The sequence below is a fragment of the Ceratotherium simum genome, chromosome 9 (genome assembly GCF_057802395.1).
Source record: "Ceratotherium simum simum isolate JZ-2026a chromosome 9, ASM5780239v1, whole genome shotgun sequence".
NCBI lineage: Eukaryota > Metazoa > Chordata > Mammalia > Perissodactyla > Rhinocerotidae > Ceratotherium > Ceratotherium simum.
The window spans coordinates 48,764,569-48,778,379 of NC_141908.1; the positions used below are offsets into that span (position 1 = coordinate 48,764,569).

The 13,811-nt window shown below is 36.1% G+C and overlaps 1 protein-coding gene across 2 annotated transcripts in view; it reads left to right on the plus strand.

Moving 5' to 3' along the window:
• CERS6 (ceramide synthase 6) overlaps positions 1-13,811 on the plus strand; it is a 325,151-nt gene that overhangs the window by 262,230 nt on the left and 49,110 nt on the right. For both annotated transcript variants that reach the window (XM_087435341.1, XM_087435342.1), the window contains exons 7-8: positions 2,389-2,517; positions 5,598-5,704. In XM_087435341.1, the coding sequence (XP_087291467.1) occupies positions 2,389-2,517; positions 5,598-5,704 (236 nt within the window). The remainder of the gene's footprint in view (positions 1-2,388; positions 2,518-5,597; positions 5,705-13,811) is intronic.

Sequence of the window (13,811 nt, forward strand, 5' to 3'; positions counted from 1 at the left end):
TTGTTTTTAGGGGAGCCTTGCTATATTGCCAAGGGCTTTTGTTTTTTATTGACATTTATTATCAGATATGAATTAAAAAACTTAATTATAAAATGGTCCTAATCCTCCATAGTGTTTTAATCAATTTATATTTATTCATTTAAAAATTAAATAGAGAAAAACTGTTTTTCTCTTTCAATGAATCAAGAACAATCATTCAAGGCTGAACAATGGGAAATGTGGAAAGTATTGTTCTGGTTAGGTACTCAGCTAGTTAAGAGTTTAAAATCTGTGTATTCAGCGTGGGTGAATACAAACTCATAGAGCTGTTTAATTAAATGCTGTATGTTTTCATTTAATTATGTTTGGGAAACAGTTGAAAATTATCAGTTTATAGGTGAGCTCACTTTAATTGATCCATTGTTTTGAAGTAGCTGTTGTCTGGTAGAACACTATATTCTAGGTAAATCTCTGATAACAGCCTAGAGAGACGAGATTTCATCTTCCAGTGGAAAACATTGTCAGAACAATTTTTATTAGATACCGAAAGCATTTTGGTATTGTCCAACTTTAATGATTTAGGAAAATCCTAAAAACTACAAAAACATCGGAGAAAATCAGGAGAAGTAGGTAAAACTGGTAAGTTGAGTCTGTACGTAATCACTCATTCAGCTCAAACCATGGTCATCATTTCTCTCTGCCAGTGACCAAAGAACTAGATGGGAATGTGGTTCTGGAGGAAAGAGCATAGTGGGAGGTCAGCAGGCAGCAAGAGTTTGCAAGACTTGATTCTGAAGTTCTGCCGAGGAGGCAGTTAGAATTAACTGATGTAAGACAGATGATTGTTCCAACAATGGTATCCACCATCAATGCACCATGGCAAATTTGGAGACTAGATTAATTGACAATAAGAGAAAAAGTTGCACTTCATTTTTAAAATTATCCATCCTTATTTAGGAAACTAATATATTGTTTATCCTATTAATAAATCAATATATGTGGTTATCAATAAATGTTTGGCACTTTCCAAGGCAGAAAAGTAACCTCTGGACATGTTCACCAAAGTGTATACAGAACCGTTTAAACGTTGTTGTTGTTTTTTTTTTAAACCTTGATTTAAAGGTTTAGATCATTTAAAGCTTGATTTTGTAAAATGTAAAAAGACATTCTTAAGAATTCTGTATCATAGGAATTTAAAGAGTAGAAATATTCTACTTGATTGTAGGTTCAAGTTATATAAATTAAAATGAAATAATTGGAAAATTTTTCAATATGGGAACTGTATATACAATGAAATAAATGGCAAGGACCTAATTGGAGCAATATTTCATTGCTTATGGATTGTCACTAGTTACTTTCAGGATCTAAACAAAGACCATTTGTTAAATGTTTTAAAACCATTTAAAACTCACTGAAGTTGACCTTTCAAACCCCAAACTGTATGACATCAACAGCTACCGAATAAAGAGGTGTGTGTGTGTGCGCACTTACTCTCTTTTCTCTCTCTCGCAGTTTCATAATATGCTTTTCATTTTGGATCTTTATTTGTCTGGACATGAGGTCTATAGGGAAGTAGGTCCCTTTCTCCAAGGCTTCAATTGGATCACCATTAGGGCCAATCCTGGCATTTACATCCCAGAGAAGTTCAAGTTTACTCTGGTAGAAATATAGATTAAATGAGAGTAAAAATATCAGTAAAAGAGAGATTATATTTCTTAGCCACAGAAGTTCTAAATCACAACAAACCATGTCTAGATGGTCAGGAGATAAATTAGTATCAGAGAAAGATGACCTTTTCACATGGGCCAAGAAGTAGCTCCCTTGAAGTTGATCAAAATAAGGATGGCCCATTTACCATTACTTTTGCCAGTTTTTTTTCCTAATGACTATGGACAGATAACGGTTAAAATTCAGAACTTGTTTGTGTAGGAACCATCAGAAAAGCCAACATATTAGGATTTTTATTTTGACATCCCAATGGGCATATTCCAGGAGAAAGATGCAGAATCCCAAGCTACTAGTAGTCAGAGAAGTAGTCCAGTTGGACCTGCACTGCTGCCCAACAGATTTTCCTGAAGTACTAATCCAAGTAGTGCCTTTCTTTACTTGAAATCTTGTGGTGATTTCTCCCATAGCTTCAAATTCCTTGGCTCGGTACAAAACATCCTTTATGATCTGGCCTTAGTCCTGATGTTTATCACATTCTCCGTAGTCGCTGGTCTCCTGTATGTCTCTCCCACTATATGATGAACTCCCAGAGGGTAGGAATTCTATCTTATTCATTTTAGTATCCCCAGTGATAGGCACATAGGGAGCCTCAGTGAGTATTGGTTGAATGGTGAATAGATGAATGGAAATATTGTGATACTGCTAAGACCTAACATGGCTGTGTTTTTTTCCTCCCCCTAGGACTTTGGCATTATGTTCCTGCATCACCTTGTAACTATTTGCTTGATTACCTTTTCATATGTCAACAATATGGCCCGAGTAGGGACCCTGGTCCTCTGTCTTCACGATTCAGCTGATGCTCTTTTAGAGGTAAAAGTTTTCTTTCATCTTTAAGAATACAAAATCCAGAATTCAGAAAGTCCCCGAAATCATCACTTTTATGTTATGCTAGATGGTGCTGGGGGAAGATGGTGCTTTGAAACTGCAGACTGTTTCTTTGTAGGTTAGATTGGTGAAAGTGAGACTTTAATATATAAAATTTTGTACAAAAAATGTTCATTGTGTTAGCATTCTTTATTAATAGAATAATGAAAACCTTTACTATTCCACACTAAGAAATGAATGTTTTACAATAGGAAAATCATTATTTGAATAGGTTTTTTTTCTGGTGTTATAAGTTTCACATTGATTTATCTGGAAAGTGTTTATAACTCAGTTTAGTTATTAATGGGAGTTGTACATCTTGATGAAATTAATTAGTAGTTATAGTTTTTATTGCCAATATACATATTATCCTCATATTTTTGCAGTGAAAAGTATATACAAATTGCATATTACATATAAAAACTGTATTTTCTATGCATATAAGTATGAAGAGTGAGGAAATATTGCTTTCACTTTAACTTTCTAAATCATCATCATTTAGAATTATTGAAGTGTCAAGAAAAGAAAAATGCTTCTAGCATATTTCAAAAGATAAAAAATCCCAAGGAAAATTTTGTGGTGTTGACTCTTAACTATGGCGCCTGTGAAGACACACTCAATAATGTTAGATAATTAAAGTTTTTTCTCTTTATACGAAGAAATTTATATAACTAGTGAAACATCGACTTACCAGAGTACAAATCCTGTGTAGAAATGTGTCTTAGAATCTATATTCTGATTTTTTATTCCTGTTGGCCCACAGTTCTGCCTCTTTGAAGCATTTACTATCACTGTGAATAGAGAATAGAAGTACCCTCCAATCATGATCTGTCATTGCAATATAACCACAAATCCCACGCCATAGAAATGAATCTACTATAAGGGCAATTAATCAAGGTTTGAAATATGTACAGCACTGTATTAAAAACTCTGGTCCCTATAAGGTTATGAAATGAAAAAATAGTCCTAATGGGCTAGATATGTCAGATGATAGTTTGACGCTATGATTTTTAAGTGATTCAAGCTAGACTCCATTCAGCATATTTTTTTTTTTTAAAGGAGAAATATAATTAGTATAAGGACACTTCCCTGAAAATCAGTTGCCATTTGGTTAAATCCTAAGAATGCTTGAAAGTAGAAATTTATATAACAATCTACAGTTTTAAAATCCATACTAGGGCCGACCCGTGCCTTAGTGGTTAAGTGCGCGTGCTCCGCTACTGGCGGCCCGGGTTCGGATCCCGGGCACGCACCGACGCACCACTTCTCTGGCCATGCTGAGGCCACGTCCCACATATAGCAACTAGAAGAATGTGCAACTATGACATGCAACTATCTACTGGGGCTTTGGGGGGAAGAAAAAAAAAAGGAGGAGGATTGGCAATAGATGTTGGCTCAGAGCTGGTCTTCCTTAGCAAAAAGAGAAGGATTAGCATGGATGTTAGCTCAGGGCTGATCTTCCTCACAAAAAAAAAAAAAAATCAATACTATACAATCTGCCAATCTCTATGGAAATGGCTGGCATAATGCTTGGCTGAGCCATGGTTCAGAAAATGTTGATTGAATCATCCTCTACCACTTTTATCCAGAAAAGTAATCCAGGAATCCTAGTCATGTGGCTTAAAAGCAAATGTTCTTCATCACCTAGGTTCTCTTTGACATTATAAAATAATGCGCAAGAATATCCAAATAATGAGATATGTCGACTGTCAGTTCTTCAAAGTGGGGCCTATGGCCTAGATATTTTAGAGAAATTGATGTTTGATGCTTTTTTTTATTGAATACTGGTGAATGAATGTAAAAGAACAACTACACGGTTCACCTAGCCAGGAGGAGGCACAAGACGCTTCTTCTCTTTCTTAATATAACTTGTGTTGTCGCACCTAAAGTATTCATGAAATTAAATGTGCATAATCTTGCCTTCTACTCAGTTAATAGATATTTCCCCTTAGAATACTTTTCTCTCACAGCTTTGTGTTTTACTTAAAGCTATTAAATTACAGCTTCTGTGGATACTGTTGACAGTCCTTTCAAGTTTGACTCAGCTAATTTAACTTTCCAAGAAGTAGAAAATAATGTTATGAATTCTGAAGACATCTTCAATTTATAACCCTGTGTGGGGGTACTTGTGAATTCTATGTGAAAATGTAAAAAAATGATGATCAAGCAAAATTATGTTTCCACTGTCACCTGTTTTTACTTAGAATCCTCTGTAAAAAGTAGATGGTAGAATATTGTGTCAACTATACTTCAGTTAAAACAAAGTGGATGGTAGAGAAAGGGATGTGATTTCTTCCCTAGACTAATTTATAATATAAAAAGTGGTCATTTAAATCATTACTATAAATTATTAGAATACTTCTCACAGACACTTTCAACATTAGTGGCTTTATCTAGAAAACCACCCATTAATGTAACTTTGAAAATTATATATAAATGGATTCGTTGAAATAACATGATCTTGACACATTCTTCATTTCTAAATTTATGAGAATAAGCCAAGAAACTGTCTCCCCAGAATACTCCTTATGCCTGTTTAAGGAAAACCTATAATTCTAAGTAGAAAGGAGAAAAAATGCAAAAAGGCTCCATATATTCTGTATTAAGTTTCTAGCCTTAGCGTTTAGGACTCTTTAAAGGTTTAAAGGATTATCTAACAGTTTCTATTTTGACCTATTATGCCAAATTCCTGTTTTGGTGTCTTTGGTTTGCTAATATCAACTATAATGCAAGAATTTTCTTATTTTTCTGTTTTCCTGAAATCAACCATATAATTGAATTTTTCAGGTTCCTGAATATTTTATTAAATCTGTGACAGTCAGTAGTTCTACTTATGGCTAATGCTGCATTGCACTCGACTTATGGGTAATTTATAAATACTGATGCATGATGCATGAGATTTCAAAGTAGCAGGCAGTTTTATGCATCTGGTAAGTTATATCTTATAGGAGGCTCATGCATATTGAAAGAAGGTTTTCATTTATCAGTTTAACTAAATTAATATGTCACATTCCTTCCTTTCATAGGCTGCCAAAATGGCAAATTATGCCAAGTTTCAGAAAATTTGTGATCTCCTGTTTGTTATGTTTGCCATGGTTTTCATCACCACACGATTGGGTATATTTCCTCTCTGGTGAGTATGCCAATCTTCTTTCCAATAGAGCCACCCCTTCCAGATAGGCTTTATGAACCATTTTCCTTTTGAATTTCACTCCAGATACTGAGAGATTTAAAGAAAGTGGGAAAGGGACTCAAGAAACAGCTTGATTTCTTCTTCCAGAAGAGGGTTGCTGCCTTTACTAATTTTTTCTGCAGGATAGTTAGAGAAGGATGTGGCTTACGTAGGTTCTGAAGCTACAGAAAGCCATCTGCCATTTTAAGGCCTGGTCTAGAGTATGCTTCAAAAACCTTAGCCATGAAAATTTGAATTAATAGAGGAAATATGACATTGCAACCAGTTATCTATCAGGGATTCTTCTGTACCAGGGCTTCACAAAGGGTGGTCCCTGGACTGGCAGCAACAGCATCACCAGGGAACTTGTTAGAAATGTGACTTACTGGGCCCCACCCCAGACCTACTGAGTCACAAACTCTGGAGATGGGGCCTGGCAATCTGTGTTTTCATAAGCCTTCCTGATGGTTCTGCTCCACATTCAAGTCTGAGAACCGCTGTCCTGTATAATTCTCCTCATCAGCTGTATTTACAGCTAAAGCAGATGGAAGGTAAAATCTAAAACTAACCTCTAAAATTCTCTATGGCCCCTTAACGTCTGGATATCTTTTGTTGAAAGCTCACAAAACAATATGACAGACTTTGATGGAATTTGACAATCCTTTGTATAGAAAATATGTCTACTGTCGTTAATCTTTTTCTGGAAGACTATTACTTGAACTAGAAAAAAAAATGAGCTCTCCATATCACTTAAAGTCTACCATTAATGACAGATTTTTTTTTTCCATTTTGAGAAATTGATTTGAATGGGAAATTAAAGCAATGGAAATTGGAGAAAGCCAAGACATGAAGGGATGCAATAATATCTTGCTTTTCAGCTCCAGTAGAAAAATAACAATAATAAAGTTGGGGCTTTTAAGTGAGTAATGTCTATCACTGGGGTTCCATAAACAAATTAATAACACACACACACACACACACACACACACACACACACCTTCTCCTTGAGGCTTGCAGCCCTTTTGGACACTTGCTTATTATGAGAATCATTTCCAAGCAGCAGCGCTGTGCATTGCCAACAGGCATTTATAAAACCTTATTATAGTTTTATATGATTGTAGGTAGGAAACATTGAAGTAATTTTGAATATAGTGTGTATGTAATTATTTCAGGATTGAGGCTCTTTCAGGAGTATTAGCAGAACTATTAGTAAGAATTTAAATAGAAGAAACTTGAGCAAAATCCAGGAAATAGTTCTCAAAAGAATAATAGACAGCTTTTCTTAGGATTTCTGAGAACCTCAGTTTTAAAGAAATAAGCATCACTCTCAAGTACTTTGATTTGCTTACTTCCCTTTAAAGGTGGAATTAAAATGGAGATGTACCTCTTTTCTTCCCCTTTAGCTAATGTGTAAAAAAGCTCTTCAGGTTTAGATAGCAATGAGTTACCTAGAACATAGACCCCAGAACACAGAAATTATGTAATGATACTAATAAGATAACTCGTAGGTATGTCCTGTGATGATGACATAAACTAACCACCTAGAAAAATCCTTGTAACCAATATAAACAAGAGCTTATGTTGCAAATTCTATAAGGCTTCTGCTACCATGCCCCTTAGTGCAGCCAAGGTTTTTAAAAGGCAACTTGTGGAGAGAAATATTTCATTGTTTGTTATACAAGAAATAGTTTATATACCTGCTGCCATTGTAGTTGTCCATCTAGTGAATAAAATCCTTTTCAGATATGTCTAGTAAGTTATGTTAGTGCCTCAAGGACCTTTGTTTTGACCCTGTTTCAATTACTAGAGTGCAGTGGGTATTGTTAGTATTTAAAATTGTAACGAGAAAGACAATAACAAATGGTGTTTTAAATATTTTCCTTAATACTGTGGAATTATTCAAAAATTCCTTTTAGATTAGAGAATCCTAAAATGGGGAGGGACTCTATGGGTTACCAGCTCCAGATTCTTCTCCCACTCTCTCTGCCCAGGGTAGGAATTCTTCTATCAATTTCCCTGATCAGGAGTATTGCTTTAGAGGTAGAGGGAGAAATAGTTTCTTATAAGAAATGGAAACCTGTGTCCTTATAACTTCTAAGCTAGAGGCTCTTAGTCTGGTTTAGAACCCCCCAGAAAGTGGATGAAAAACATATATGTGTGTGTATTTTTTTTCCTGGTGGGGTGGGGGAGGGTCTGTGGCTTTATCAGATTCTCAAAGAGGTTTGTGACTCCCTCCCCTCTTCAAAAAAGCGCCTTCTGGAAAACAGACTAAGCGTACCCTACCACTTCTAACTGAAAACTCTTAAGAACGTGAAGATGTCTAATGTATCCTCTCTAGGCTGTCTCTTCATCAGAAAGCATCTTTAATCCCTTCAATTATTCCTTCTTGTTGTTATCTTTTATTTGTTCCTCAGAGTTCCTCTTGTTATGAGGTTCCAAATGTGGACTAGCTAGTACAAAATATGAGAACTAAAAACCAGCTTTATTTAGAACTGCATTTCTGATATGCAGCTTGCTGATGCATTAGCTTAAAGCAGCTTTCACATTGTACTGGTAATGATCTGATAAACATCTGAGCTGCTGCTGGATTAGATCTCCCTCATCCTAAATTTATTTCATTTTATGTAATTTTATTTCTAATTATGATTTATTTGTATACCTAATTATACAAACTACATTTATTCCTGTTAGGTTTTATCATGCTGCTCTCAAATATTCTAGCCCAGTTAGGATCTTCTGAACTGCGTAGTCCCCCCATATCCGCGGTCAACTGCAGTCCAAAAATATTAAATAGAAAATCCCAGAAATAAACAATTCATAAGTTTTAAATTGCACACTGTTCTGAGTAGTGTGATGAAATCTCGCACCGTCCCGCTCTATCCCGCCCTGGACGTGAGTCATCCCTTTGTCCAGCGTATCCACACTCTATATGCTACCCACCCATTAGTCACTTAGTAGCTGTCTTGGTTATCAGATCGACTGTCGCAGTACTGCAGTGCCTGTGTTCAAGTAACCCTTATTTTACTTAAAAATGGCCCCAAAGTGCAAGAGCAGTGATGCTGGCAATTCAGATATGCCAAAGAGAAGCTGTAAAGTGCTTCCTTCAAGTGAAAACGTGCAAGTCCTTGACTTAGGGAAAGAAAAAAATTGTATGCTGAGGTTGCTAAGATCTATGGTAACTTTTACTATAGTATATTGCTATAATTGTTCTATTTTATTATTGTCGTTAATCTCTTGCTGTGCCTAATTTATAAGTTAAACTTTATCACAGGTGTGTATGTACAGTATAGAAAAAAAACATAGTATATATAGGGTTCGGTATCATCCATAGTTTCAGACATCCACTGGGAATCTTGGAACATATCCCCTGTGGATAAAGGGGGACTACGGTGCATCCAACGTGATACTTACCCCTTCCACTTTTATGCTACTTGCACATATGCCTTTTATGCTTCCCCCAACGCACTGAAGAAAAAAGTTGACCCACAGGAATTCCTGGTATGCTGCTGAAGAATTTCTTTAGATTGACCTCAATCTCTCAACCACCAGTCTTTCTTTATGATTTTTCTACTTGTTACTGTCTTATAACTGCTCTGTCATCATGCCTGCTATTTCTCTACATTTTTTAAAGGTATAATAAAAGGCTTTGTCAAAGGTCTTATGAAAGTCAAGAATTACTGTTGTTAAAGACATCCTCTGGGGCCGGCCCCGTGGCTTAATGGTTAAGTGTGCGCGCTCCGCTACTGGTGGCCCGGGTTCGGATCCCGGGCGCACACCGACGCACTGCTTTTCCGGCCATGCTGAGGTCGTGTCCCACATACAGCAACTAGAAGGGTGTGCAACTATGACATACAACTGTCTAGTGGGGCTTTGGGGGAAAAATAAATAAATAAATAAAAAAGACATCCTCTGCACTTGTAGAGGCAGAGTGAGAAAAGAATCTAAGGCTCATCTGGCATGACTTGATTTTAGGAGACCTTTGTTGGCTTCTGGCTCTTCATTTCTAAGTACTCACCCCCATCTATTTGATTATCCATCTGCAACAGTCATCTTACTGGTCTAAAATTTCTGATTGTTGCCTTTTCCGTATTGTTTAGGTGTGGACTTTTATCTTCCAATATACTACCATTTTTTATGCATTTAGTGAATATTTATGGGGCACTTACTGTGTAACCAGTACTGGGCTGGGTTCTGAGAATTCAGTTAGACTTAGGGCCTCTCTTGGGATGCTGGCAGTTGAATCTCTACAGGTCCCTTCAATATTCAATATTCAGTATAATTCAGAATTATAATTTTGGGGAGCCTAGAGATCTCAGAAATAAATTATTTTCTAAACGTTTATTGGAGATAAATAATATAAATGGATTATAAATATTAAATAGTTTGGTTGGGTGTATTAAGGAGCTCTGTCTAAATAAATAAAGCTAAATAAAGCATCATACTAAGTGGAGTATTGTGTGTGAAATAGTCACCGGCTACTGGAGAGAAGGTGCTGGTGGTAGATTGGACTTCAGTTCTAACAAGCATTTCATAGACTTATTTCTCCTTCAATTATTGTGCTTCAGCTGGAAGAAGAAACAAAATTATTCTCTGTGCCCTCTACTTCTTTTAGTTTTCATTTATTTTTTTTTTATTGGTTTATAACATTGTAAAAATTTCTGGTGTACATCATTGTACTTCTATTTCTGCATAGATTACATCATGTTCACCACCAAAATACTGATTACAACCCATCACCATACACATGTACCGAATTATCCCTTTCACCCCCCTCCGTCCCCCCTTCCCCTCTGGTATCCACCAATCCAATCTCTGTCCCTATGTGTTTGTTTATTGTTGTTATTATCTACTACTTAATGAAGGAAATCATACGGTATTTGACCTTCTCCCTCTGACTTATTTCACTTTGCATTATACCCTCAATGTCCATCCATGTTGTCACAAATGGCTGGATTTCATCGTTTCTTATGGCTGAGTAGTATTCCATTGTGTATATATACCACAGCTTCTTTATCCATTCGTCCCTTGATGGGCACTTAGGTTGCTTCCAAGTCTTGGCTATTGTGAATAAGGCTGCAATGAACACATGGGTGCATGTACCTTTGCAAATTGGTGTTTTCAAGTTCTTTGGATAAATACCCAACAGTGGAATAGCTGGATCATATGGTAGTTCTATCCTTGATTTTTTGAGGAATCTCCATACTGTTTTCCATAGTGGCTGCACCAGTTTGCACTCCCACCAGCAGTGTATGAGAGTTCCCTTCTCTCCACATCCTCTCCAACACATGTTGTTTCCTGTCTTGTTAATTCTAGCCATTCTGACGGGCGTGAGGTGATATCTCATTGTAGTTTTGATTTGCATTTCCCTGATAGTTAGTGATTTTGAACATCTTTTCATGTGTCTGTTGGCCATCTGTATATCTTCTTTGGAGAAATGTCTGTTCAGGTCTTTTGCCCATTTTTTAATTGGGTTGGTAGTTTACTTCTTTTAGTTTTCAATCTACCTGCTTTAGAATCACCAGCACTACCTTCTACATTCCTCTTGACTGTATTTGTGTTCCCACGTGAGGCATCAGAATTTTTGTAATTTGTGGGTTTAATAACACTTGGCTCATTCTCTTTTGTGTCTTCAGTCCATGCCTCACAAAGACAGCATACACCATGATTAGTCTTTTCAAAACCGTACACTGCTCAGACATTTGGCCACAATACATCCTTTTAGAATAGCACTGTCCAGTAGAAATACAATTCAGGCTTCCTGGTAATTTTAAACTTTCTAGTAGCCACATTAAAAAAGTAAAAAGAAAGAGGTGACATGCATTTAAATAGCATATTTTATTTAACTCAGTATATCCAAAATAATATCATTTTAACATGTAATCAATATTAAAAATATCGAGATATTTGCATTTTTTATTGCATCCTAAATCTTCAAAATCAGGTATATGTTTCAGGTTACTGCATCTACTCAAGTCTATGTACTTTTGCCTTTATGTTATAGATGGACAGTCAATGATTTGATCCTTTTTGAGAGTAAGCCTATCCATCATTGTAAGCTGTTAGTATTTTCATTGATCTGCATCTTTTTTTCCTCAACTCCATTTGTGTGTAATCCCTGAAGTTCCTAACAAGTTCCCATATTTTATGAAGCTGTGGTTTCAATTGGCATAGAGTGGATTGTGCTCAATCTCTTTTTAGCATCTATCATAATGCCTTGCTCACAATGGCTCACAATGCTGGCGATAAATATTTGTTGAGTAAATTAGGTACTCTTTCATTCTAAATGGCCTCGCATCTGTTTTCTTAGTTGAGCTCCTTCAATCATTGTGAAGTAGATAAGTACAGTTTCTCCCTTATTAAACAGCGAAAACTGATTCATTTCGTCAATGATTTACCCAGTCTCTCTGGACTCTGGTCTCCTGACATTGATTCAATGCAGCGAGTTCTTACTAAGTTCCTGTTGTTCTTCCTACAATACAATACTATCTTCTTTAGGGATTGGGACATAAAACTGTTGATGAGAGACATGTTTGGTAGTTGTTACATAAAAAAGAGTCATTTTAAAATGATTGTCCCCATCATTCTGCCCCAGCCAAGATGCCATATTGTAAGCATCATCATCTCTCGGCAGTACATTAGAATCTGGGAACGAAAAAGGCAAATCCACAAAGATCCTGAAAGGGAAGTAGCAGAGTGTGGTCAGTAGGAAGACTGCTTGCCTTGAGTCATGGTTCTGCCCTTCACTGTGTGTCTGAAGACCAGGTGTATAACTTCTCTGCTTCTACGTCCTCATCAGAAAAATAAGAATAATAGTAATTGTTCTACCTACCTTATGAGGAAATGTTAAGGATCAAATGAAATATTGTTTGTAGCGCTGTTCTATAACCAGCAAGTACTTTATAAATATTAAGCATTTGAAAAATATATTACTGTTAAAAGATGGGAATTCCCATTATGGCAAGTGGTCAGAAATTTTTATTGCATTTAATCCAACTAGTCTAGAGTAAGGAACCATAACCATAGATACTTTTGAAATAGAATTTTAAAGTGCTCCCTCCAATTATGAGTCAAAATATCTTGCTTTAATTACTTTTGTTCTTAGTACTTAGTGAGCATGTAATATTGGATGTGCACTGTGTTGCCTTATTCCTTCAAATCCTAAGTGATCATACCTGTCCTGAGCCACCAGAAGTAACCATTACTATTCACAGAACCTCACACAATTTCATAAAATGCAAGTATACGTCAGGCTAGTTCTTTTCTACAAGTCACAGATTCACAAGTCATTATCCAGCCAAGAATGGGCATACCACAATTGCCAGAACCTCTTCCTATGGCCTAATGATGACTTTTCACATCCACATTCATGTCCCACCAAAAGCTAACCCCTTGGCTACGGGAAAGTTAGAGTCAAATATGTACCTTCGGTAGTCTGCTGCTGTTCGGACAGAAGCATGTGACTCAGAATGTTACTTTCTGTTGATCTCTATCCTGCAAAGTACAAGAAATCATTTGCTGATTTTGTATTCTCTGAAAGTCTCTGCAGTTAAAAAGAAAAAAATGTTACAGAGGAGCCTAAATAATTCTTTTACCATTTTCCATAAGATCTGAAATTTATCCAGATACATGTGGGAATATCATCTTCTTCTCTGATTTATTTTTCAAAACATATTTTACCAAAGTAGTGTAGCTTATATTCTTTTCTGAATATCTGATAAGATTAGTCTCAGAGTTCACAAATTTGGGGAAGCTGAGTTTTTTTTCTAGAATCTCTTGACAGATTTTCTCTGAAATTTACCTTGGTGCTGGTCTGTGTTAAATATATTTGAAAGATAAAGGATGAAACCTGAAATCTTTTAGCTGTTAGGTATTTTGGCATGTTTTTCATAATACTTTACATGTATTATTATCAGTTAATACCTTCATAGGTGGGATAGAGTTAAATGGAAATAATGTATTGAGAGGTTTTATCACTTTTCATGTGAACATAATAATTTTAATATAATTTCAAGATTGAAGGGCTAGACCAGAAGTCAACAAACTATGGCCTGTTAAGTCAAATCAGCCC